This window comes from Vombatus ursinus, unplaced genomic scaffold (assembly GCF_900497805.2).
Source record: "Vombatus ursinus unplaced genomic scaffold, bare-nosed wombat genome assembly UNPS02014786.1, whole genome shotgun sequence".
In the NCBI taxonomy this organism is placed as follows: Eukaryota; Metazoa; Chordata; class Mammalia; order Diprotodontia; family Vombatidae; genus Vombatus; species Vombatus ursinus.
Window position 1 is genome coordinate 29,391,012 of NW_020954564.1, and position 24,382 is coordinate 29,415,393.

Genomic DNA, 24,382 nt, shown 5'->3' on the forward strand with positions numbered 1-24,382 from the left:
CTTATAACTTGTCATTGTCTTTCCTAAACTGTAATGCCCAGAACTGATTGAATACGGTACTCCAGATATGTCTTGAAAGGGCAGATGGCAGTGGTACTACCACCTCCTCTATTCTATTCATTATTCCTCATTTGAAGATCACTTTTTCTGGCTAATATGTCATACCTGTTCACTCAGTCCACTGAAACCCCCAGATCCACTTTTCACAGGACCTCTTATCTACACGGCACATCATCTTACACTTGAGAAATTGATTTTCTTTTCACCCCAAGTGTGATACTTTATATTTATTGTTCTCATATCTAGCTTATTAGATTCAACATATCATTCTAGCTTGTCAGAATCTTTTAGTATCGTGATCCTATCATCTGTTAGCTCTCCCTCCTGGCTTTATATCTACTGCAGATTTGCTAAGCATGCCACCTATGCCTTCATCAAAGTCACTTATAAAAATGTTAAATAGCACAGACAGGTCATTGAGATGTACCAGTAGAGAGCTCTTTCTGAATGAGGACTTGCTGGGTCCAATCATTCAACCAATTCTGAATATACCTAAATGCACTATTGAATAGCCCACTTCTCTTCATCTTGTTCACAAGGAAAGCGAATAATTTTAATCTAATGTTTTACTGAGAAATTTAGGTATACTATATTCATGGCATTCCATAATAATGAAAGAGAGGAAAGAAGGAAGGGAGGGAGGGAGGTTCATGATCTGCTCTTGATAGTTATGTCTGCTCTTATTTATCACTACCTCCCCTGTTTAAATGCTCAAAAAATGTCCTTTAATAAGATAACATGAAATTTTGCCAAGTATTTAAGCTAACATTACAAGCCAATAGCTTACAGATTCCATCCCCTCTACTTAAAAGAAACCAATCAGTATATTTGCCCTTCTCTTGTCCAGTAGCACCTCCCCAGTTTTTGCCAGTCTTTCATGGGTCATTGACAATGCCTCAGTAATCACATTTACCAGTTCTTTTAGAATCCTGCTATGTAGTTTGTCTGGACCTGTTCATTTAAATTCAGTGAGAGTAGTTAGGTGACCTCTTATTATCTTCTCACTTATCTTGAGTTTCAAAAATCCCTGTTAACCATTTTTATTTTTTTCTTTCTAGCCTGGAGATCATTCTCCTTAGCAGGAAAAACAAGCAAAATTAGATCTGAGTAGTTTTTCCTTCTTTATCTCATTCCTTTTCCATTATTCCATCCCCACCTGCTTGAGTAGCAGCCCCAGCCCTTCTTTGTTTAACTCCACCATCACTAAAAATAAAAAGCATCTTTCTGCCATCAGCATTCCCCATCAGCATTAGCTCATTCCTAGCCCTAGTGCACCTGACTCTATTTTGGTAGTTCCATGCTATGCTTCTGTATTTATCTGCCTTTACCTAATCTTACTTCCATCTTCTTTACATATGTCTTTTTAAAAAATCTGAAATGGCTAACGGGTTCCCTGTTTATCCACAGGATGTGCCTTTCCAGACAGTTTCCCCTTTTCTTGCTTATCAGAATTATTTGTCTTTGTATCTTCAGAGCTACACTGAGAATCCCTTTTGAACTAACTTTTCCGGTGAAGTTTTATGTCAAGGGATCATATCTATCCATTCTCTAACCCTTTGACATCTATTTTATTAAAATCTTGAGTCTACATATGACAATGTCAAATTTTCCTCTCTATTACATATTTTAAGATGAAATGATCAGTTCGTCACAAAGTTATCATCATTTCTACTTCAGCAATTAATTATTCATTATTTGTCAAAATCAGAGATTTTTCCTTCGTGTCTCTTAGATTTTTTTTCTTCTTTCTCCATTTCTACTTCAGTAACCCCAAATACAGGCCATCATCACTACATGTTGAGATTTCTGCAATAGTTTCCTAAATGATCTGGTTTTTTTCCTCTCCAGACCACATTTTCTACAGACACCAGATTCAACTTCATAAAGCTCTATTTTAAATGAATTATTCTTTCCCATGCACAAGAATCTAAAATGGCTGTATGTTGCTTATTGCATCAAGCTCATTACCCTGGCAAATCTTTAATTGGTCTCTACATTGTCCAACCGGTTTCCTACTTTTTCCCAACATGAACACTAATCTGATAATGAAAATGTATTTATTGTTCCCTTCCCACCTCAACTGAAAAAGGTTAATTCTCATTATTTGGCTCATGCTATAAATCTCCTGCTTGTATGTTCTCCCCCTTGCTCTTTGCCAATCCAATTTCTATTCATTCTTCAAGGTTCATCTCAAATCTACCTCCTCCATTTGATAAGCATGCCACTTAGGCTTTCATCTAAGTCATTGATAAAAATGATGGGATGGATCAAGTCTTTCTTGATTATCCCAAATCAGAAAAATCTTTTTCTCTTAAGAATCTCAATAGCAGTCTCTGCTCAGAGTCTAGATTCCAGTTGTAGTTGTGTTCCTGATTGAGAAGCCTCCTACCAGGATATCTGGGGTGCATTCATGGAATAGAAATCACTGGGCCAGGACTAGCAAATCACTTTGGAGACTGGTTCAAGAAGAACACAAACCTAGTTCATCTCAGTGGATACTCAAGGCCTGAAATGGATAATTTACAAGCACTAACTTTGCACTAGGCAACTGACCCAGCACTGTATGCCCCTGTGGTCATCAAGTTACCCCTACAACCTTCAGAACCACTTTCTCAACATTGGGGTTTCTTCTGCCAACTCCTTCTGTTTTTCCTATTGCTGGTCATTATATGCATCCTGCGGCAATTTGAATTTCTCTAATACTCAACTACCAACATCAGGAAACTTCATCATGCAAGTATATCCCTGGTGCCTTTCCAAACTGTGACTTAGTAAGGACTGATCTCTGGCCCCTGAACCTACTCTTGCTACCAATAACACCAGCAGTTAGAGCAACTCCAAGGTACTCAACCTAATGCCATGTTTCCTGCCTTCTTCATGGTACTTGGGGTGCCCATCTTCCAGTACCAACCACAGCATGCCCAGCACAGAGGCTGACTAGACCCCTGAAAAACTTAGCCAGTAACTTGTAAACATCCCAGTGGAGAAGCCAGCAGTAGCTACTCTTGACTGAAGTCTCCGTGCTCTCATCCTTTCAGTCCTGTTCCTAGAGAAGGAACTTTTCAAGACACCACAGCTTCAACCTGGAAACTAGGTTTGAACTGACCAACAGAAAATCTGTAGAACAAACTGATTCCCTCTCACCCCATCAGTGATTGGCATCAAGGGCTGAAGGAGGGGGAAGCAATCTAGCCACCAGATAAAGGGGAAGTCCCTGATACGCAGGGAAAGAAAAACCAACAGCGACTTCCAGGGCCCACATTGACATTTCAGCCAGTCAAAGCCACTTTTGAAACTACCCTTCTCTCTGTAGCTGCAAACAGTGCAGAAAGAGATCATTGCTCCAGGATCAGGCACTTTACTTGGAGGACTTGTGCAAGATGAGCCCAAACCCAGCTCATTTCAGTGGATACACTCAAGGCCTGAAATGGAAGATGAGTGGTCTTTGACTTTCACCTTTGGAAGTAGCCAAGACCTTATCTACCTTGTGGTCATCAAGTCACCACTTCCAGAACCTCTCCCCAGAAGTTCCCACCACCTCTCCCAACTTTTTCACTTGGCTCTCCTGTTGCTGGTCACTGCCTGGATCTTATGGCAACTCATCAAGAAATTCTAAAACAAAACCAAAAGAATGGAAAAATAGAAGACAATGCAAAATATCTCATTGGAAAAACAACTGACCTGGAAAATAGATCCAAGAGACATAATTTAAACAACACCTAACCCAGATGGCAAAAGAAGTCCAAGAAGCCAGTGAGGAGAAGAATGCCTTAAAAAGCAGAATTGGCCAAATGGAAAAGGAAGTCCAAAAGCTCACTGAAGAAAATACTTCCTTGCAAATTAGAATGGAGCAAATGGAAGCTGGTGACTTTATGAGAAATCAAGAAATTGTAAAACAAAACCAAGAGAATGAAAAAATAGAAGACAATTAGAGTAACTCAACAACACCCTCTACTGCTTCACCACCAACACCATGAAACTCACTCAGGAAAGTATATCCTTGATACCTGTAGAAATGATAGACTTGTGTCCACAGTTAGATCAGCACCAACTGTCCAAACCACAGCCATATTTTCTGTCTGCTTTAAAGGTGCATAGGGTGCTGCCTTCCTAAGACTGAACAACTTCCTCCATGACCAGCTCAGCAGCCAACCAGGCCCCTAACATATTCATATATTCAGCAGAGGATTGTAAAAAAAAAAACAAAAAAAAAAAAACCTGGCTCCAGATCTGCCTTTCCTTCAAGTCTGGAGCAACCTGAAGCAGCATCTCTTGCCTGGCCCTTCTCATTACTCAGTTCTCTTTGTAGAGGAGGAATTCTTCAGGGCACCACTGCCAATTTCATACAAACAAGGCTTTTTGTATCCATTTTGAATGGATCTGAAGAAGAGATTTGAGAAGACAACTCCACCTAACTTGGTTGCAGAGGTGGGAGGCCAGTGGAAGTGGGACATTGCACATATTTACAGATTTTTTTTGATGCATTGATCAGTTATGCTGATTTTTTTTCCTTTTCTAATTTTTGCCCCTCCATAATAAATATTATTTATTATGTGGAATGGCTCTCTAAGGGTGTGGAGGAGGAATATTGGGAGAAATTCTGGTGATGGGCAGGGATAACAAAAAAGAAATAAAATATACTTTAAAGAAGGCAAAAAAAAAGAATCTCAATATCATGCATAGTCTGCACCATACCACCTAGCACTCAATTATATTTTCTAAGTTATATATGTATGTATATGTATGTATAAGCAAGTATATGTAAAAATATTCAGTTGTGTTTATATACTCATGTGTACATATATGTGTATATTGTGTATATTTATATATGTATGTATGTTTCATATCCACATATTTTTTCTTTCTATTAAATTACAAGTACCCCAAGGGCATAGGCTATGCCCTACTTTTTTGGTATTCCCACGCAGTAGACTCTTGAGAAATACTTCTGATTTTATTTTCTTCTGTGATTTCAATTTGGGTTAAATTCTTACACTGGTAGAGTGGATGGAGTATTGAGCCTGGAGTCAGGAAGACCTGGGTTCAAAGGTGACCTTAGACACTTACTAGCTATGTGACCCTGGGCAAGTTACTTAACCTTTGTTTGCCTCCGTTTTCTCAAATGCAAAATGGAGATAATAATAGCATCTACCTCGCCCAGTTGTTATGAGGATCAAATGAGATAATATTTATAAAGCACTTTAGTACAGTGCTTGGAACACAGAAGGCACTTAATAAATACTTGTCTCTTTCCTTTCTTCCTTCCTTCCTTCCTTCCTTCCTTCCTATTTCTTTCTTTCCTCCTACCTTTCCTCCCTTCCTTCTTTCTTTCTTTCTTTCCTCCTTTATTCTGCCACTTTGACAAAGCCAAGAATTCTTTCCTTCTTTATTCTGTCACTTTGGCAAAGCCAAGAATTGCAACCTCTCTTACAAGTCTCAAGTACTTTTAATTTAGGCACTGTTAAAAAAGGGGGAGGGGCTAATTCTCAATTAAATCAGTAAACAAGACAAAAAGGAAACATTTCCATAGATTTCAGCAAGTGTGAAATTTACTGTTACATTGTGGCAATGCAAAGGCCATCCTTTTTGGAAAACTAAAGATATTAATAGAAAACCTGGTTTTGACAAGATTGGGGGATATACCACCTTTGAACCAATGAAAGGAGACAACTGAGCATCAATGAACTGAGCTTATTTCATTAAGCAAGAGAAATTGTGGGTGTCAGGCAAAGAGAAAAGTGTGACAAAAGACCTTCTCTACCTTTCTGTATATCAGAGCATTTAAGCAATACCCATCCTCAGGTCAGATGTTACCTGGATGATGGAGGTCAAGGATAAACCTTCGGATGAAGCACCGATTGAAGAAAAACTCAGAGCCACCAGTGCAGCCACAATGAAAGTGACCAGGTTCATGAGGATATCTGCTCTTAGTGCAAACCCCCGGAGTGCACAGCTAAAATACAGGAGGTGACTAGAATTTTCATCATTTAATATCTTAAACCTGAAATAAAGATAATTTAAATAAAGAGAAGCCTGAAATAGAGAATTTAATTATTTAAATACACTTTTTTTAAACATCTGCAAGCAGATGCTTTATAAAGACTAGGAGCATAAAGCATTTTCTGTATGGTGAAAAAACACTTATTTCATGGTCCCCTACCAAAATGCAGCAGTTAGCTATCTTTTTGTCATTAGGGCTGTCCAAAAGTGGAACAGGCTGCTTGGGGAGATGGTGAGTTTCCCCACACTGTAGTTTTCAAGTGGATATTGTAGCAGGAAATTCATGTAGTGTATAGGCCATGTTAGATGGCCTTTAAAGTCCCTTCCACCTCTAAGATTCTGTGATTCCATTTCTATGCTTTTTAAAAATCTTTAGACCATGCTGGGTTTTTGTTAACACATATTGTGAGAAAGCCCATCCTTCTAAAATAATAATGCTGTCATATAATGTAGGCAGCCATCAATACCAAGTGTTTTTAAGTATCCCCAGACTGGTCTTTTGACTAGCTTTGCAGTAACTGCCTCTTTTCTAGCTCATTTTCTCCATTGTTTAATAAAAAAAATCTTCCAACTGCCATGATGTTTCTTTTGTACTGATATAAATTCCAAAAATTCAGTTGTCTGACTAGGAAGCTATTAAGAGATCAGAGGCATTATCTTTGTGGTTAGTCTCACAAGATACAGAATCACCACCTGGGATTCAGATTGGGAGTATTTCCTGATGCAACCTATTAGAATTAGAATTCAAACCCCTTTACTTCTAAATATGTATGTATATGTATGTAAATATGTATGATATGAGATAAATTCTTGACAAAAGAACTCATCAGTCAGTATTTATTGGAAAGGTATGGGGTGGGGGGCGTGGTATTCTGTAAGACACTTTTATGAGAAACCTTGGCAGAAAAAATTTTAGGAAGTCAGAGGTTTAATCTAAGTGTTTGACATGAGTGATTTTGTGAATAACTGCATGTCTCTCTTCCCTTTCATACAAAATAGAACTGTTTTAGACTGTATGGCCAAGCCTGGTGATTCATGCCTATAATCCTTGCTCCTGGAGAAGGCTGAAGCTTGGCTGATCCCTTGAGTTTGGTATCTACACTAAGTGGCTAGGGCCACCAGGTTGCCTAAAGGGAGTTGGGGATAGTGGATGGCAAACTGACTCAGGTTGGAAACAGAGGAGATTAAAGCTCCTGTCATAATCAGAATGTGACCAGGACTAAATGTAGCCTCTGTATGTCCAGTCTGGGTGAGATAGGGAGAGCTAGGCTTTAAAAAAATTTTTTTTTATAATTTAAAAAAATTTTAAGGCTGTATGACTGGTAATGTCTTTAACCAAACTGATGATGTATAATACTAGCTGTGTTAAAATTTTCAGTTTGATCTTTGTCTCAAAATCAAGGCTAAAAGACAATTAGAATCAAGATTTGAAATAGGTTAGCCCCTTAAAAAAGGAATCTGTGTTGGCTAACAGGACAAAACAGGAAAATGATAAATGTTGGAGATGATGTGGGAAAATTGGAACACTAATACATTGTTGGTGGAGTTGTGAACTAATCCAACCATTCTGGAGAACAATTTGGAACTATGCCCAAAGGGCTATAAAACTATGCATACCCTTTGACCTGGCAATACCACTTCTAGGTCTGTGTCCCAAAGAGATCACAAAAATGAGAAAAGGGCCCACATGTGCAAAAATACTTATAGCAGCTCTTTTTGTGGTGGCCAAGAATTGGACATTGAGGGGGTACCCATCAATTGGGGAATGGCTGAACAAGTTATGGTATATGAATGTAATGGAATCCTATTGTGCTATAAGAAATGATGAACATGCAGACTTCAGAAAAACCTGGATAGACTTTTATGAAGTGATGCTGAGTGAAATGAGCAGAACCAGAAGAACATTGTATACAGTAACAACTGCATTGTGCAATGACTGACTTTCATAGACTTGGGTCTTCTCAGCAGTACAAAGATTTAAGACAACTCCAAAAGACTCATGATGGAAAATGCTGTCCACATCCAGAGAAAGAACTATGGAGTCTAAATGTAGATGGAAGCATACTATTTGCTATCCTTTTCTTTTGTTGTTTTGTTTTGTTTCTTCTTTTTCATGGTTCCTCCCATTGGTTCTAATACTTCTTTATAACATGAGTAATGTGAAAATATGTTCAATATCAATGTATATGTACAGTCTCTATCAGATTGCATGCTGTCTTGAGGAAAGGGGAGAGAAAGGAGGGGGAGAAAATTTAAGACTCAAAATCTTACGGAAGTGAATGTTGAAAACTAAATATAAATTAATTAAACTAATTAAAATATTTGGATCATGTGGAGGCTGCCAATAAATGAACTTCTTAGTGAGGAACCCAGAAGTTGTCAGTGATAAACCCTATAATAGTGATTCCCAACTGTCAGTTAATGCATGTATCTTTTGTAATTTTTTATGGGTCCATAAAACTTTTGCCATCAAAGGTCCTTATTCTTAAAAAAAAAAAAAAAACATGAAAATTTGGATACTTTGCCCACCTTCTCCCAGCCCTTTCATCCTCCTGGCTTCTAGTTCTTCCTCTCCCTTACCCTCACACCAGCTAAAAGGAGAAGTATTGAGGCTCAGGGTGGGGAGGGGTTGAGCATTTTGCGGGAGAGGACACTGATAACATATGGAGTCTAATTTATCGTTTGGGAAGAGAAACATTACTTTACGCCCTTTCTGCAGGAGCCCCCAAAATACAGGAAAAAGGGCTGTTTCTCAGGGCACTCTTCTGGAAACTTGGAGTTAAAAACATTTTATGGCTAAAAAGAAACCTCTGGATTAAATGGAGAATGCTTAAGAATCTGAAAGATTTGGTTTGTATAGAAGTATTTCATCCCTGTGTGAGGCAGTAAGTTAACTTCAGTAGACACTAAAGACTGCTTTGTCTGAAGAACTCAATGTGATCTAGTTCTTATATATGTGCAGGTAGCATAGAGAGATTTCTGCCTATTTCTTGCAATTTAAGGTGACACTAAGCAGAGTCATTTTCCTTTAAATATCTCCCTCACTGACTATGACAATATCTAAAAATTCCACCATTCTCATTAGTAAAGAATATGGTTATCTTTTATGTACATGTTGGGTTGAATTATTCTGATTTTAAGGTAATGGGAACTATTTAATTTACTTGCTGCAATTTCCTTACTTGTTCCTTGGTTAGGTTGGGGAGAGAGTGTGAAGTTAGATAGGTAGTTTAGTGGTTATTTGGTACTGTGGGTGAAACACCACAAGGCTACCATCAAGGGAGTTCTTGTTTGGCTGGTAGTGAACATGGGCCTGTAAGAATGAACCAATGAGCCTCATCCAGAGAGCCCAAGTTGGTGAATGCCAAGACTTCTTGTCTGAAGTCCTGATGATGCTCAGCCTAGAGAGAAGCAGGCTGATCAGGCTAGATATTAGGTGAGCTTTAATCCAGAATAATTTAAGGTCTAAGTAGATTTCTTCTATATGCACTTCATTTGCCTTAACCTTGATTTATTATTTAGATTTGTAGAATCATAGATTTAGAGCTTGAAGATTAGAGCTTAACTCATTGAATCAAGCTAGTTCAGGGGCCAGGATGGTCTAGAAGGCTTGAGCCCTTAATTTGGAGTTTGGGGATCAGGGAAGTTCTGTAAGGAGTGTAAGGTGAAAGAGTCATCGGTTTGAAGGCACAGTACTTTGAGAAGAAGCTCTCAGTTAGGGAGGCCTAAAGCTCCAGGATTGGCTTTGGCATCCTTTAAGGCATTCATTCCTGGGGTAATTAAGGTTTTTAGTCTCCCAGCTTGGTCTGTTCGAATATACCTCCCAGGGAAAGTTGTAAAACTTTAGGCCTTTATCAGCTATGGCTTTGTAGACTCCTTTCTGAGATCACTTCACAATTTGCCCTGTAGGAATGAGGCACACAAGAGGGGCCAAAGCAAAGATTTGAAAACAATAGAAAGAAGAAAGAAGGGTGCTAGACTTGGAGGTAGGATACTGTCAAAGGTAAATTGCCCCAATGACTCAGTTCACTAAGGGCTGGCTCTATGCAAGAAAAGGGCCTCCTTAGATATAGTACTGGTATGGTTAAAACTCCAGACTGCATGAGGAAACACTGGACTATTTGAGAAATTTGTGACCCAGTCATTTAGCACTGCCCCAGGCTGTCATTTAATCCCTGAGCCAGGGGTTTTGGGGGCATCTGCTATATAAGTGCTACAGAAGGTCAAAGCCCTTTGCACAGATAGAAGTGAAGAACTGAGGGCTGAAGTGTCATTTGTTCCTATTAACAAGCTGACAGATGCAATGCTGAGACCACTCCAGGGCACTGTTTGGTGCTTACTTGCTGATGAATTGTTCCTTTTTATTATAGGCATGAATGATGCCCAGACCTTGCATGGAGGAGGTGATATGAGAGAACCAAGGAGACCGACTGCTCTTCAGCTCTTGGATTCCTTTGTGGAAAATTCTGCAAGAAAGCAGAGAAGCAAGAAAGGCTGTGTGTGTGTGGGGGGGGGGGCACCAGGACATCATCAGTAAGTGACCACCACCTACAGAGTTATCATTTATGTGGGGGATTCTGAGGACTAACTTACTTCATCCTCTACATTTGCAGCTAAAACTAAATTGGGACAAAAGACCCAAACCTCATCAGTTCCGATCCCAAGGAGTTAGGGATATTTCAGGCAGGACCTGCATCCTAATATCCTAAGGGATTAGGGATAATTCAGGCAGGTTTGTCTTATAGCCTGATAACTATGGGGAAAGTGGGAACCTAAGCAAATTAATAGCAGACTTTGTTTCTTCATCTATGAAATGGGAATAATGGTCCCGGCAGTAGGTCCTTCATCCAATTATTGTTAAGGAAAATCAATTTGTAAACCTTAAGGGGTTAACGGTTTTCAAATATTTAGCAACAATGTAGACTTTGGAGTTAGGAGAGACCTTGGTCCTCATTTTGTCTAGCATCCTTATTTTACTGAGGGGGAAACTGAGGTCAAGAGAGTACAAGTGTAAGTGACTTACACAAGATCACTCAGCTAGCAGGTAGCAGAGTTGAGGTTCTAGCCCCAAGCCCTCTGGTTCTAAATCCAGTGCCAGGAAGTGTCCCTTGTTACAGATGAGTGTTATCTATTCATTAAAAATGGACCTGGCAGGACCTCTTCCTAGACAAGACTTTACCAGTTAAATTTTATAGTTTGTGCATGAAACTAATAAAACTACAATTCTTCTCAAAACAAAAATATTCATTGTTGGTTGAACTAGTCTACTCTGCAGAGGCAATAGAAACAGCCTAACTGAGGTTCATTTTGTTGCTCTTTTTTTGAGGATGCAAACTGTTTCACAACAGTTCAATCAGTAATTGAGAAATTTATCTAAATTTTCCAGTCTTCTTCAAGATGTCTATAACCTCATGTCAGCCAAGTATGTCATGTCTAGGCTTTGTTGTCTACCTTGGGTATCAGACACCTCCCTGGATTTGGAGTCAGATGACTTGGGTTAAAACCCTGCCTTTTCCACTCAATGTCTGTGTGATATTAAGTAAATTATTTCTCTCCTCTTTGCCTCATTTTTCCTATCTGTAAAATGAAAGGATTGGACTAAATGATATCCAGGGTCCCTTCTAGTTCTAAATCCTATAATCCAATAATCTTAGGTCAACACTAGAAGGATCAGGTGCATCAAATGATGCAAAAATTGGCTTGGTCCTTGGAGGTATTCTTCAGTGGAGCATATCAATATAGCTTTGCTGAAGTTCACTTCAGGAGAGCTTTTTCCCAATGTCAGGTTAATGTCCTGTCCGGTATGCTATTAAATGAAAGCCTCTTCTAGGGCAAAGAGTACTCTTTTTCTGGGGCTCAGGAAAGTAAAGTGATTTTCCTAGGGCCACAGAGCTAATAAATGTGAGAACCAGAATGTGAATCCATTTCTTCTGACTCCAAATTAAAAGTTCTATCCACTATACCAGGCTGCCTTCCTTTGATAGTAGTGATTATAATCAACCTACATATTTAAGTCACAAGGCAGTATATATACACAGTACTGATGATGAAATATATGATCTCTAGACTAGCCCTATAACTACAATTCTACAACTTTTATAAGATGAGTCAGTATCTTATGTCTTGACACTAGCATAAGACTTTGGGTATATAGAACATCTGTTCGACTGCATACTGGAGTGTTTTTGAAAACTATATTGAAGCCATGGTAATAATTCATGTGCTATATTTAAATATTGAGTAGGGCATAGGTAAATATATAGGAGCAGTGGGAAGGATTAGAGAAATGGCCTCAAACTGACAGCAAGACTTTTCTGAAACTCCATTGTTTCTCTCCCTTAAAAAGGGTAGGTCTTGGTTGATCACAATCAATGACATAGTCATTACCCCTAGGATAGCATGAAGTCATATTGCAGGAATTGACAATTCTGAAACCAAACTTTCTCCAAGATTAAAAGAGGATTAAAATAAATTAAGCTTAGGAAAACTATGCAAGGTCAGTCTGAAATTCTTAGCTCCCCAAAATACCAAGACAAATCTAGACTAGGTTCCACAGACATTTTGTTCCTCTGTTCTTTAATAGTAAATTGATGCTGGTCTTTGAAGAAAATTCCTAAATGCTCTATAATGACTTATAATAAGAGATGCTAAAACAAAAAACTGCTTGTGCATGTCTCTGCTATGGGAAGAGAAATAAAAAGGAATAAGCATTCATTAAGTGTTGTATACCTGTATGTACCACACATAGTAGAGGTAGATGTGTTGCGGTTAGCCTGAATTAGAGTCTCTAAGTTACCAAGAGCTAAGTGTTTGAAAGCCCGCACCTTCTGAAGTATTGCTTTTTCCCTAGGGTTATCAGTCAGAAATCTTAGGATGCCCAAGGCTTACACTCTAATTCTTTTTGATTGGGCCGGCCATATTTGAAAAGCTTAACTGATTAAGGCTATTTTCCGGACTCCTCCCAGACTCTCATATTTCCCAGTCAAGGGATGCTTTAGTGATTTTTGAAATTGTTCTTGCCGCGCTGCATCATTTCAGTGTCCTCACTCTCTCCGGCTAATTTTTAGCAATGAAGGTGTAGAGATAGTTAGTCTGGCAAAGTACAGGTGGAAGGAGGGGGCTAGGGAGTGGGGAATGACCCATGCTACAGAATAATAGAATGTTAGAACTATAAAGGGACTTTAGAGATCAGCTAGTCCTATCTGCTCATTTTACACATGATAAAACTGTGGTCCAGAGAAATAAATGATAATGATAGTAATAATGCTTATGAGTTAGGCAGTAAAATGATTACTCCCATATTACAAATGAAAAGACTAGGCCCAGAAAGATTAAGTGACTTGTCTAGAGTCACACAGCTAGGAAGCAGCATAGCTAAGAGTTCAGCAAGTTCAGAGCTCTATCAGAGTGAGAAAAGTTGAGAAAAACTATTTTAGCTTTCACATGCCTCATTGGGTCTCATCCTGATGCTTCTCCTTCCAGTCTGCTTCTGCCTAGGCTTTTGGACCAAAGTCACCAGCAATGAGATCTGTAAGCCTTCCCAGGATTCATTAGGATTCTCCATCTTGAGACAAACCAATGTATTTTCTCAAAGAGAAGTTAATTCATCTACACATCAATAAAAGATTGGAATGCCAGATCTGGAAGAACTATTGGGAATCATATTATCTATCTTTCTACAGAGGAGAAAATTGAGGTCCTGAGAAGACAAGGACTTGCCCAGTTCCTAGATCTGGAGGTGTTCCTGGTTACCTCCTCTCCCTGAGACATGAGCAAAGGGACTCCTGAGGTGAGAGGAGGGCATCTAAAACTTGGGTGTGACATCAAAAACAATGATTGTCTTTCAGAAGACGTCTTGCTTTGGCAGGAACTAAAAAAAATAAATTTATTCTACAACCTGGGTAAAATAAAAAGATATTTAGATATCACGACCATTTATGGCCACCCTAGTACCAGTCTGACAAAGGATCTTTGACCACACCTCTAAAAAAGACCCAGCAGTAGCATCAACAACTTACCGTAAGAGAACGTAGAAAATGAAAGCTAGACCAGCCAGCACAAAGAGTATAGCAGGAAACACTGCCTCTAATATAACTACAATAGATAACACCATAGAAAATTGCTGCAAAAAGTTCTCAGCATGAAACGGCAGCCTTACATCCAGCTCATCCATGTCCTTGGAAAAACGGTTCATTAGCCTGCCAGTGGGAGTTGTGTCAGAGAAATTCATTGGGCTTTTTAAGATCTGTGGGGGGAAAGAAAACAGGAATTTGTATGGAGCAGTGATCTTTGGTGCAATGTTCTAGGGTCATTGAGCAAACTCAAAACCACTTTGCTGGAATTTGTGTCATAGGACTGAGAGCTGGGAAAGACCCCAAAGGTCATCTCATCCTACATCAGCATTTTACCAATGGGAACACTGAGATTCCGAGTAGGGAGTGACTAACCCATTGTCACATAGGCAGAGAGCAGCAGAATGAGGGTTTGAAATCAGGTCCTCTGACTCCAAATCCAGTGTTTCTTGTTTGCTTTTGTTTTCCCACTACCCCACTACTGTCAAGCTCAAGGTGATAGATTTAAAGCTGAAAGGGATAGTTAGCAACATATACAGGACATATAGTCCAACTCTTCTACTTTACAGCTAAGTGAAGTTCATAGAGGTGAAGCAACTTGCCCAATCTGGAAGAGATTTTAGAGGGCACCTAGTCTGAGCCTCTAATTTTACAGCTGAGGAAACTGCGGCTCAATAAGGTCACACAGATAGTTAGCAGCCGAGGCAGGATTTGTGCCCCTGGTCCCTTGACTACAAATCTCTCTTTCTGTTACATCACATGAGAGTAAGAATGTTAGTTTTTGAAGGGATCTTAGAAATGCCTCCCAACACCTTCGTTTTACAGATGGGGAAACTAAAGCTCAAGGAGGTTATATAGATAGGAAATAGCAGATAAAGGACTCAGATCCAAGACTTATGACTCTCAATCCAGTGAATCCCGTGGTTTGAGTTCTTGGTTTTTTGTTTTCCATTTTCCACCACAGCTGCCCACCCCAAAATCGCTGATTTTGCAAAATACCTACTCTGCCCTACCTTTTCAAATACCCAGTCATGTAATGTGGAAGATGCCATTAGAGTTGTATTGGTGAAAACAAATCCTTTCATAATAGTGAAAATGATCACAGCCATCACACTCGCCACACACACCAACTGGTAAATGGGTTGCTTGGGATTCACCAATATATCGCTAGTCTGACAAGGGGTCTCATTATTATGAGTCCTATAGCCCATCTGTGGAAAGAAAATAGACAAGAAGCTCATGAAATGAGTGATGTATCTGGATTGTCTTTTGTACAATGTAAGGGAAAGGGAGGTTAAAGGAGCATTTCAGGAAGAAGCTGAAAAGGAGGATGGGATAGATTTTGAAAACTTGAATTATTGCTGGTAACATAAAGTCAGCTATCAACCAATGAGTTTGTGTCTCAGGGACCAGGAATCCAGGGCAACCATTTCTCAGTGTAGAGGCACATGTCTCATTAGGTTCTGCCATTTAGTGGGAAAAGCAAGCAAACAACTGTGCATCTTTCACTTCAAAGGCAGAAGTAAATGGCCTAGAGAACAAGGGTAGATGGATAGCTGAGGGAGGCCCAGAACAGAATCCATCCCTTTGGCCTCCCACAACTCTTATGATCTCGGCTGCATTTGGCACTCAGAAAGCAAAGTAAAATTGAGTATGTTGTGAAATTGTTTAAACCACCTCAAAGTAATATAGGATGAATGGCATGCCAGAGCACCCAATAGTACTACCTACTGTGAATGGTTTTGGAAAAGTCATTTTACATATTAGAGTCTCAGTTTTCCCATCTACAAAATAAGACATCTATCTCTGCCTCCATCTAGTAGAGAAAAGGAGGTAACATACATAAAATGTTTTGAACCTCTTATGAAAAATGTGTGAAATAAATTCAAGGGATTCTCATTGTGACCCTAAACTACTTTCCAGCTCCATCTCTTTTAAGTGAGAATGTAGCTCTCTGGTGGCAATCCAAGAAGACATAATATCCTGCTTAGAAATGCCTTTTTAATTTTTCTCTGAGCTGTGTGTTTAAATTCACATGAACATTAAGGAACAAACACAGGCCGTTTTCTAAACAGTTTTTATCGCTTATGGTAATAACACAAATGGAAATTATGAGGCTGATGGATGAGCCTTTTATAAAGCAAAACTCTCAGTGCCTTCCTCAAAGTGTAACTTATAAAGGACCCAACTTGGGAAGAAGACTCCATCGTGGTCCAGGTTTGGACCTGCCATTTATGGAGAGCAGGAAAATGCATGAACACGGAGATAGTATGAACCAAGTTGCCCTTGTAAGGTTAAAGAGAGAAGATACCATCAAGATTCTCATGGTGTTTTCCAGCCTTCTAGAAAGTCTTTAAGATCACTGTCAGTAACTAAAGCTCTTCTCCTGGTATCTTGAAGCTCTCCTTTGGAAAGCTGAAAATGCAATCACTTTTGGAATCTCTTTCCCCAAGGATGAATATTCTTTGTTTCCAAGGGTCACCTCCAAGGAGGTGGGTTCATTAGCTCTTCCGAAAGGTTGGTAGAAATTTCTAGGATGTGTCCAGTTCCAAAAGGTCTTTGGGGTTTGGTGGATGTCTGCATCCTGGGGGCATTTGACCCTGTTCACCAGATCAACATTTCACTGTGGCTGCCACAGAGAAACCTAAAGTGAGAGGAGTGGACAATAACTGAGCAGGGTTATTTTGAAGTAGGCACCTATCTGCCTGAGCTGTAAATACCACTTTCGGAGGGTATTACAGAGGGTAGAAGTAAATGGGCATTTCCATTTGTGGCCAAATTTAAAAACTTCTAAGAATTGGTTCTTCTTAAAAAACACTTTTGATTCATGAAATTTAGAGCTTCAGGAAACCAGAGAGATCTTCCAGCCCAACCCCTTCATTTTACTTACATAAAAATTGATGTCCAGAGGGGACAAGTCATTTGTCTAAAGTGATATAGGTAGTAATTAGCAGAGCTAGGATTCTAACCCTAATTAGGTCTACTGATTCCTAACCTAGTGCTCTTTCGACTATGAGAGAGCTCAGAAAATCATGTAATTTAACCGCTTCATTTTGCTAATTGGGGAAAACTGGGGCCTATAAAAGGGAAAGTGACTTGCTCGAAGTCAGGCCCTTTGAATTCACATGAATTATTCATTTTGGCAGGACCCTTTCTTGGGAAAACAAATGTTTAAGGTCTGAATTTGAGGTATCCTTGGTTCTGATCATGGTAACACAGAGCAAATGGGTCTTTGCTCCAAGTCACTGACCTCATAGAGGTTTTATTTCCTCCCCATGTTTTCTACCCTCCCCAAATACTGAACGGCATTCCTCCACCCTGTTTGTGCCACTTTTCCCACAAGTTTGTGCAGCAGACCCTGCCACCCTCCCTCAGGATCACATCACTGTGGTGCCTCACTCACAGGGCCTACCTTCCTTCACAACCTCAGTGAGGACAAAGATCAGACCTCCTCCTTTGCTAGTGTAACTATCCCAAAGGTTGGATGCTTCCTTCCCCCACTGGACTGTTTTTGCCCCCCTTTAAGATATTTCTAGTTATGTCTCTGAATGTTAGTGTAGACTTTAAGAAGCATGATTGCACTTAGTGAATTGAAAGTGAAGGAGGCTAACTGCAGATATCATTATTACTTAAACTTTTTTTAAAAAAATAACATGAATGAAACTCACCCCAGATCCCTGATCTAGCCAATAACCTAACCACCAGTTGCTGAACGCTGAACTTCCAATCATCAAAAAGAAGAGAAACACCACGAAGATGGACAGGATATACCCTGGAAGAAGGGGTAAGGAATTCTCAAACTAGTTATTCATATGCTAGAAGCCAGGTTTTTCTGTCTTCCTGGAATCCAAATACTGTGTAGGTGTTAAAATGTTCAAAGCAGTGTCTCTAGCTGCCCATATAATTACAGCTACCTATCAAGAACCACCTCACATGAGGGTGCTTACATGTAAAATTCTGTGCACAAAACACTGTCATCCTGGATTTATTTGTTCCCTTCAATTGGAAAATTGGTCCTGATTGTCTGCCTATGGCACTGGAGTGTTACAAAAATGTACATTCATTGAGGAAGCTCAGAATTCTTAAATAGAATGCTGATCTTGGGAGGAAAAATACACACACTACAAGTAACAGAGATTCCACATCTCCAAGCTTGGCGCATTTCTTTGTGGTGGGGATTTTGTTGTGAAAGCAGGTACTATTTTGATTTGACTGGAGTCATATTAGGACATCATAGCACTACATTTCAGGAGATGAAGCTGATCAGCTCCTGGTTCCTACTTGTTTTTCCCTAAAATAAGGGCTAGCAGCCTTACTGGAGATAAAGAATGATTCCATTGAAGTACTGAATTCATCAGACTGTAGATTTCAGGAAGAGCATTGATTAACAGTCTTAGTAAAAAAAAAAAGTAGTTATTGTTAAAGAGACCATAAAATGTGTACTGAACAGTTTTACAAAGAATAAAGCATAAATTAAACCCAGAGGTGTTTTATACCAGACCTCCAGCAATGTTAATGTACATATGATATGTTCTCCAGGTCACTGATCCTTCCTGGGATAGTTCAGTCTGAATGAGTTGGTGCGTAGGAACTGCCACAGAAAAACACAAAGGGCAATACTCAGTGGCTGCACATAAGATCCCCACATGCAAACTGACTTCTAGTTGTGCACAACAAGTAGTTGTACAGAATCTCAGCCCCTGACACACTGTCACCCTAAGCCCTGTTCCAGTTTCTTTGCATCTAGAAAATGGCTCCTCCATGTCCATAAACATAAGGTTAAACAAAATAGAGATACTGCCTGCAAGGGAGTGCTGGCAGCCCTGTCTGAATGTACCTTTTTCTAATGTTGCCCTTTTCCTACCCCCTACTTCCCAACAGAGCAAAATGAAAAGGTCAACACCCAAGCAAAGACAGAAATCAAATTCCTTCCTCTAAGCAAAAGGCATAGAGTCAGGATGAAGAGTGCGCTATAGATATACAGACTCTGCCCTAAGAACAACTTTCACAGCTCAAGAGCAACTCACTGAATAGAAAGCCCATTATACACTGGCTGAGAACCTTTATATTCCTTTGAACATTCTTAGCAGGGCTCAAGCACATTATGCCTCCCTCTGGGACAGCAAAATGAAGGAGAATTCTCATAGGTCTCAAGATTCATACGAGCAGGTCCTAATGACTGCCCTCTCAACAGTGCTAAAAAATTGACCAAATTCTTTCACGAGTTAATCAACACTACCTAGAGCATCCCTGATGTTCTTTTATCTTTAACTGCATTCTATAAAATTCCCTCACACCAAAGGTAGCAGGCTTCAGTTTCTAGAATCAGCTTATACATTCCCTTCCTTTTCCTTCCCGTTAGTTTTCAGTAAAATGGACTGTTGATGGTCACATAAATTTTAGGTTAATAGAATACCTACTAAAAAACAAGATAACTCTAGGGATGAATAAAGACATTTGTCCTTAAGAGTTGGGGTGAGATGGTACAGTGTGGAGCCACCTAATTCACTTTCTGCCAACTTCGTTGAATCTTTCATTGCAGGGCCCCTTTGGGGCCATCTACCCCATCTTTCCCTGTAGCATGTGGCAAGAGACAAATGGTTCCTGCTCCAAGGCCTAGGATCATTCAAAAGCAACAGCAATTTCCCTTTCTTCAGCCTTGTGTCTATTACAAATTTTCCATTTAGAAAGCATTGTTTTTCAGTGAAAGGTTTTTCTGAGGCATAAAACCTCAACTTTGAAAAATTATCCTTCATTTCATCCCTTTTTAAGGATTTGTTTGAGTTTGGTACAAACAGCTCCCAAATTCCCCAAAGGAACAACATGGTGTAGGGGCAAAAACACTGAATTTAGAGTCTGAAAGAGTTAGAAAGTTCTTACTTCCTAATTAGTGTGACCTTGAGCAAGTCATCTAATCATGCTGAGCCTTACTTTCCTCTCTGTAAAGTGAGGCAGCTAGATGAGATGACCTCTAGCCTTTTGTGATCCTCTGATTTGGGTTCATGTCCCTTCCCCATTGGCAACTTCGCCACATTGCCTCAGCATTTTGTATACATTTTGACTTGTGGTAGATGAACTTCACCTTTTTTCTCATTGTTTTCATGTGTCTGCAGAATTAAGACTTGCAACTCAAGGGTAGGGACGGACATTTCTTTAGCTCGCAGTGCTTGGCGTGGGGCTGGGCATACCTGGGGCTCTGCATTTGAGTGTATGTAATAGGACCTGCCTGGAGTCAGAGAAATCAGTTTGAGTCTGAGTTTTACTACTTACTAGCTGTATAGCTATGGGGAAATCATGAAACCTCTCCTGGCTACATAGACCTTATCAGTAAAATAGGGATGACAGTAAGTCTTGCACCAAGTCACTAGGCTATTGTCAAGAAAAGCACTTCCAAGGTGCTTTTAAAAGTGTTACAAAAATGTGAGCTATTATTCTGAGCTACTATAGATAATACTTAAAAATAATGAGTGCATAGATGAATAAATGATGCAGTGTGAATACTGGTCTTGGAATCAGAAAAGCCTGGGTTTGAGTCCTACCTCAAAAACTAGGTAACATGAAATGTCACCTAACCTTCTTTAGCCTTTTTTCCATGTCTGTGAAATAGGAATAACATCTGTAGCACTTGCCTTATAGGGCTTTTGTCAAGATCAATATTGTATGTAGATTGCATTGCAAACCTAAAAATGCTCTATAAATGTCTATTACAATGTATGAAATCACACCTTTTGTGTCTAGAGGGTCTAGATCTGTCTCAGGTTCTTTTCCTTCATCTTTTTCATCATGTGGAGCCAAAGCTAGGATTAGAAATAAAGACAGTTATGGAGCCATTCACTAGCCATGAGCAATAAGAGAGTTGAGACCCTAATTCTGATTGTACCAGCATTTTCCTCTCCCTTGGCAACTTGATCTCCTTAGTTCTCCTTTTGGGCTTCCATCATTACTTTATTATAAATGTTTTCAGGATCCTGGGAACAAAATAAAATTTTTCCTGAAAAGGAAAACCTAAAATTTGCCAAAGAAAGAAATTCATAAGTAGCTCCTCATAAATACATTTTTGGAAAGATTGCAAATTACCTTGAATTGCAATCCCCAAAGGTTGTGAATCATCTTTGCATATTGCATTTCAGTATGCATTTCAGTATGAGTTCCTTGTGAGTTCCTTTTTCACAGATCTTCCCATCTTCTAATAAAACGACTTCATCACAAAAATCTAAAAACTGCAGAAATGTAAAAGCAATCTACAGTATGATGCACTGGAAAGACAGGAGGTATGACCATTCATTCAAAGAAAAAGTCAGGGTTAAATGGTCTCTTCCATAGGCCAAGTATCTTCCACAGTCCCCCTTAGCTTGTGACATGAAAATGCCATGAGTACAAAAATGGTCACATAACCTCATTGAGAGGCAGCATGGCACAGTAGAGAGAGACTGGGATTTGGAATCAGTTAGATCCCACCTCTTGTACTAACTGTGTAACCATAGGCAAGTCACTTAACCTTTCTGAAATTCAGTTTTCTCTTCTGTAAAATGGGAGATAATAATACCTATAGTCATTTGCTTCTCACAGGGTTATTGAAAGGTTCAGATAAGCCTTTATAGGTAAAGTACTTTGCAAAATTTAAAAGCTCATGTGTCAGTGATTATTATTAGTATTTATAACCTCAAACAATGTAACCACCCCAATAGGGAAAAAGAACGATGATTTATTAAGCATCTACTGTATGCTAGGTACTGTGCTAAGCACTTTACAAATATGTCATGTTGACTTGGAAAATTACATTAATAAACTCTACAAAGTATTGTGGTAGTATGATGTAGTAGAATGAGAACTGGATTTAGAGTCATTGGATTCAAATTCCGACTCTCCTACTTACTATCTGAGTGACTTTGGGTAAACCACTTGAGCTCTCTGAGCTTTTTTTCTTCTCCTGTGGAACAAGAGAATTAGACTAGATCTCTAAGGTTCCTTCCATCTCTAAATTACATAAAATGTTCAACAAAGACACCAAACATGTATTTCCTCTACTTTCTTTATGTTAATTATAAATTATCCAACCCCCCCCTTATTTCTAGCACCTTCCCTCTGATAATTATTTTTTATTTGTCCTGTATATAGCTAGCTTTGTTATAAATTTGTGTGTGTATTGTCTCCCCCATTAGATTGTAAGCTCCTTGGGGGCAGCAGCTGTCTTTTGCCTCTTTTGTATCGCCAGTGTTCAGTACAGCGCCTGTCACATTGTAGGTAATTAATGTTTATTGATTAATTGTCTGTAGCAATATCATCATCATCATCATCATCATCACCATCATCATTCATTATTATCACTCATCCCCACAATTGACTGTCACACTCTCTGTTGTCAATAGGGTCTCTACAGTTCTTACAAGTTAAATACATATACAGACTCAAATATGTAATTAGAATATTATAGTAATATTGACGTTAGGATTACATAAGCACTTTACCCCCAAATACTTCTTTCCATTATCACCCCTTGTCCCAAAGAACTAGACTTGATTCTGAAATAAGACTGAGCTTTGCTCACAGGGTCAAATCTGTCCTTACAGTGGTGGGATGTAATCCATCTGAGAAAAGGGGTTTCTTCCTTTAAAAACTTGTTTTTAAAGTACAATAGGCATCTGTGCTAATGAAGAACTAGCAAGTGTTCATCACCTTCCTCAAATTTCACAAGCCTCCTGGTTGATGTTAGAATCTCCACATTTTCCTTTGAGATGACCGAAAGAATAAGAATGTTACTTCTTATCCGATCGTACCTTGGGGAGGTAGAACTACTGAACTCCAAATAAAAGGAGTCCTGAAACCTTGCACTTCAATTGGCCAAGTCTTTATGGTCCTCGTGGTGGTCACTGAACAGGCACAGTGAGCAAAGAAAGCGGTTTTCCCGGGGAGAGCACAAAATGCCCAAACCTTGACAACTCAGTGGAGAGAATGGCTTAACCCGTCAAGGTCTAGATGAGACCAGCCTTAACAAGTCTTTTTTGTGAAAATACTACCACCTAACCGTTGCACAGTACATTTTTGTTTATTATATCATTTCACAACAACCAAATGAGATAGGGTGAGTATTTTTTCCTACAACGTAAGTAATTTTGTTGTTTAGTTGTTATTCAGTTGTGTTCAACTCTTCATAACGCTATTTGGGGTTTTCTTGGAAAAGATTTTGGAATGGTTTGCCGTTTCTTTCTCCAACTCATTTTACAGATAAGGAAACTGAGGCAAACAGGGTTAAGTGACTTTCTTAACAAGTCACACAGAGTGTCTGAGGCCAGATTTGAACTCAAAAAGATGAGTTTTCCTGACTCCAGGCCCTGCCTGCACTCTATCCACCATGCCACCTCACTGCCATATATAAGGAAACCGAGCCTCAAAGAAGAAAAACAAATTATCCAAGATCCCACGGACTTGGTGACAGTGCAAAGGCTGAAGTTCGAGTCTGGCAATGAAGCTAAACTGTGTAAGATGCTTCGGGGGCTCCTTTATTGAGGCTCTAAGATACAGTCTTCTGTTTGGCATTTACAGCCCTATCTGACCTATCTTTCTAGACTGACTTCAGAGGATTCCTCTAACACATTATATTCTAGCTGAAGTGACCTGCTTATGATTCCCTGCATACAATATTCCATCTCCTTTCTCCTTGCTTTGGACAGACTGACCTGTGGAGCCTGTGTGTTTTCCCTTCTCCCTTCTGACTCTTGGAATCTCTAAATCCCTTCAGTGCTGGAACCCAAGCCCCACTTCAATGAGCCTCCTTTCCTGATTCCTCCCCTTCCCCTGTCCAAAATATTAGTCCTGCTCCCCCTTATTCTGAACTTACTTTATTTGAATTTTGTGCGTACTTACTTACCTGTGTACGTTGTATACCTCTTGTTTCCCCCAATAGACCATAAGCTTCAAGGCATGAACTTTTTTGTTTGGTTTAATCTTTGTATCCCCAGCATTGTGGCTGGCACTTCTTATGTACTTAGTAAGAGTTTATTGAGCTTAAAAAGTTGAATTGAATTGACTAAAATACGTCTGCTGACTTTAGAGCTGAAGCTCTTTCTGCTATACCAAAACATGCCTCGGCTCCAAGGGACAATTAAAGAAGCACTTCTGACTAGCAACGCTCAATTTCAGCCAGGCCAGTGATACTCTGTGTGGTTTTAAGCAACATGGTTTGGTGGAAAGAGCCCAGGATTTGAAGGCAGACGCTTTGGGTTCAAGATCTCACTGTGGTATTTGTTACT

At 39.4% G+C, this 24,382-nt stretch overlaps 1 protein-coding gene across 1 annotated transcript in view; it reads right to left on the minus strand.

Moving 5' to 3' along the window:
• Window positions 1-24,382, minus strand: part of ABCC12 (ATP binding cassette subfamily C member 12) — an 87,675-nt gene that overhangs the window by 20,287 nt on the left and 43,006 nt on the right. The window contains 10 exon segments of the mRNA XM_027868013.1: window positions 5,875-6,031; window positions 10,401-10,526; window positions 14,079-14,305; window positions 15,146-15,343; window positions 17,801-17,904; window positions 18,634-18,723; window positions 20,858-20,937; window positions 21,012-21,100; window positions 21,210-21,269; window positions 21,272-21,352. Of these exon segments, the coding sequence (XP_027723814.1) occupies window positions 5,875-6,031; window positions 10,401-10,526; window positions 14,079-14,305; window positions 15,146-15,343; window positions 17,801-17,904; window positions 18,634-18,723; window positions 20,858-20,937; window positions 21,012-21,100; window positions 21,210-21,269; window positions 21,272-21,352 (1,212 nt within the window).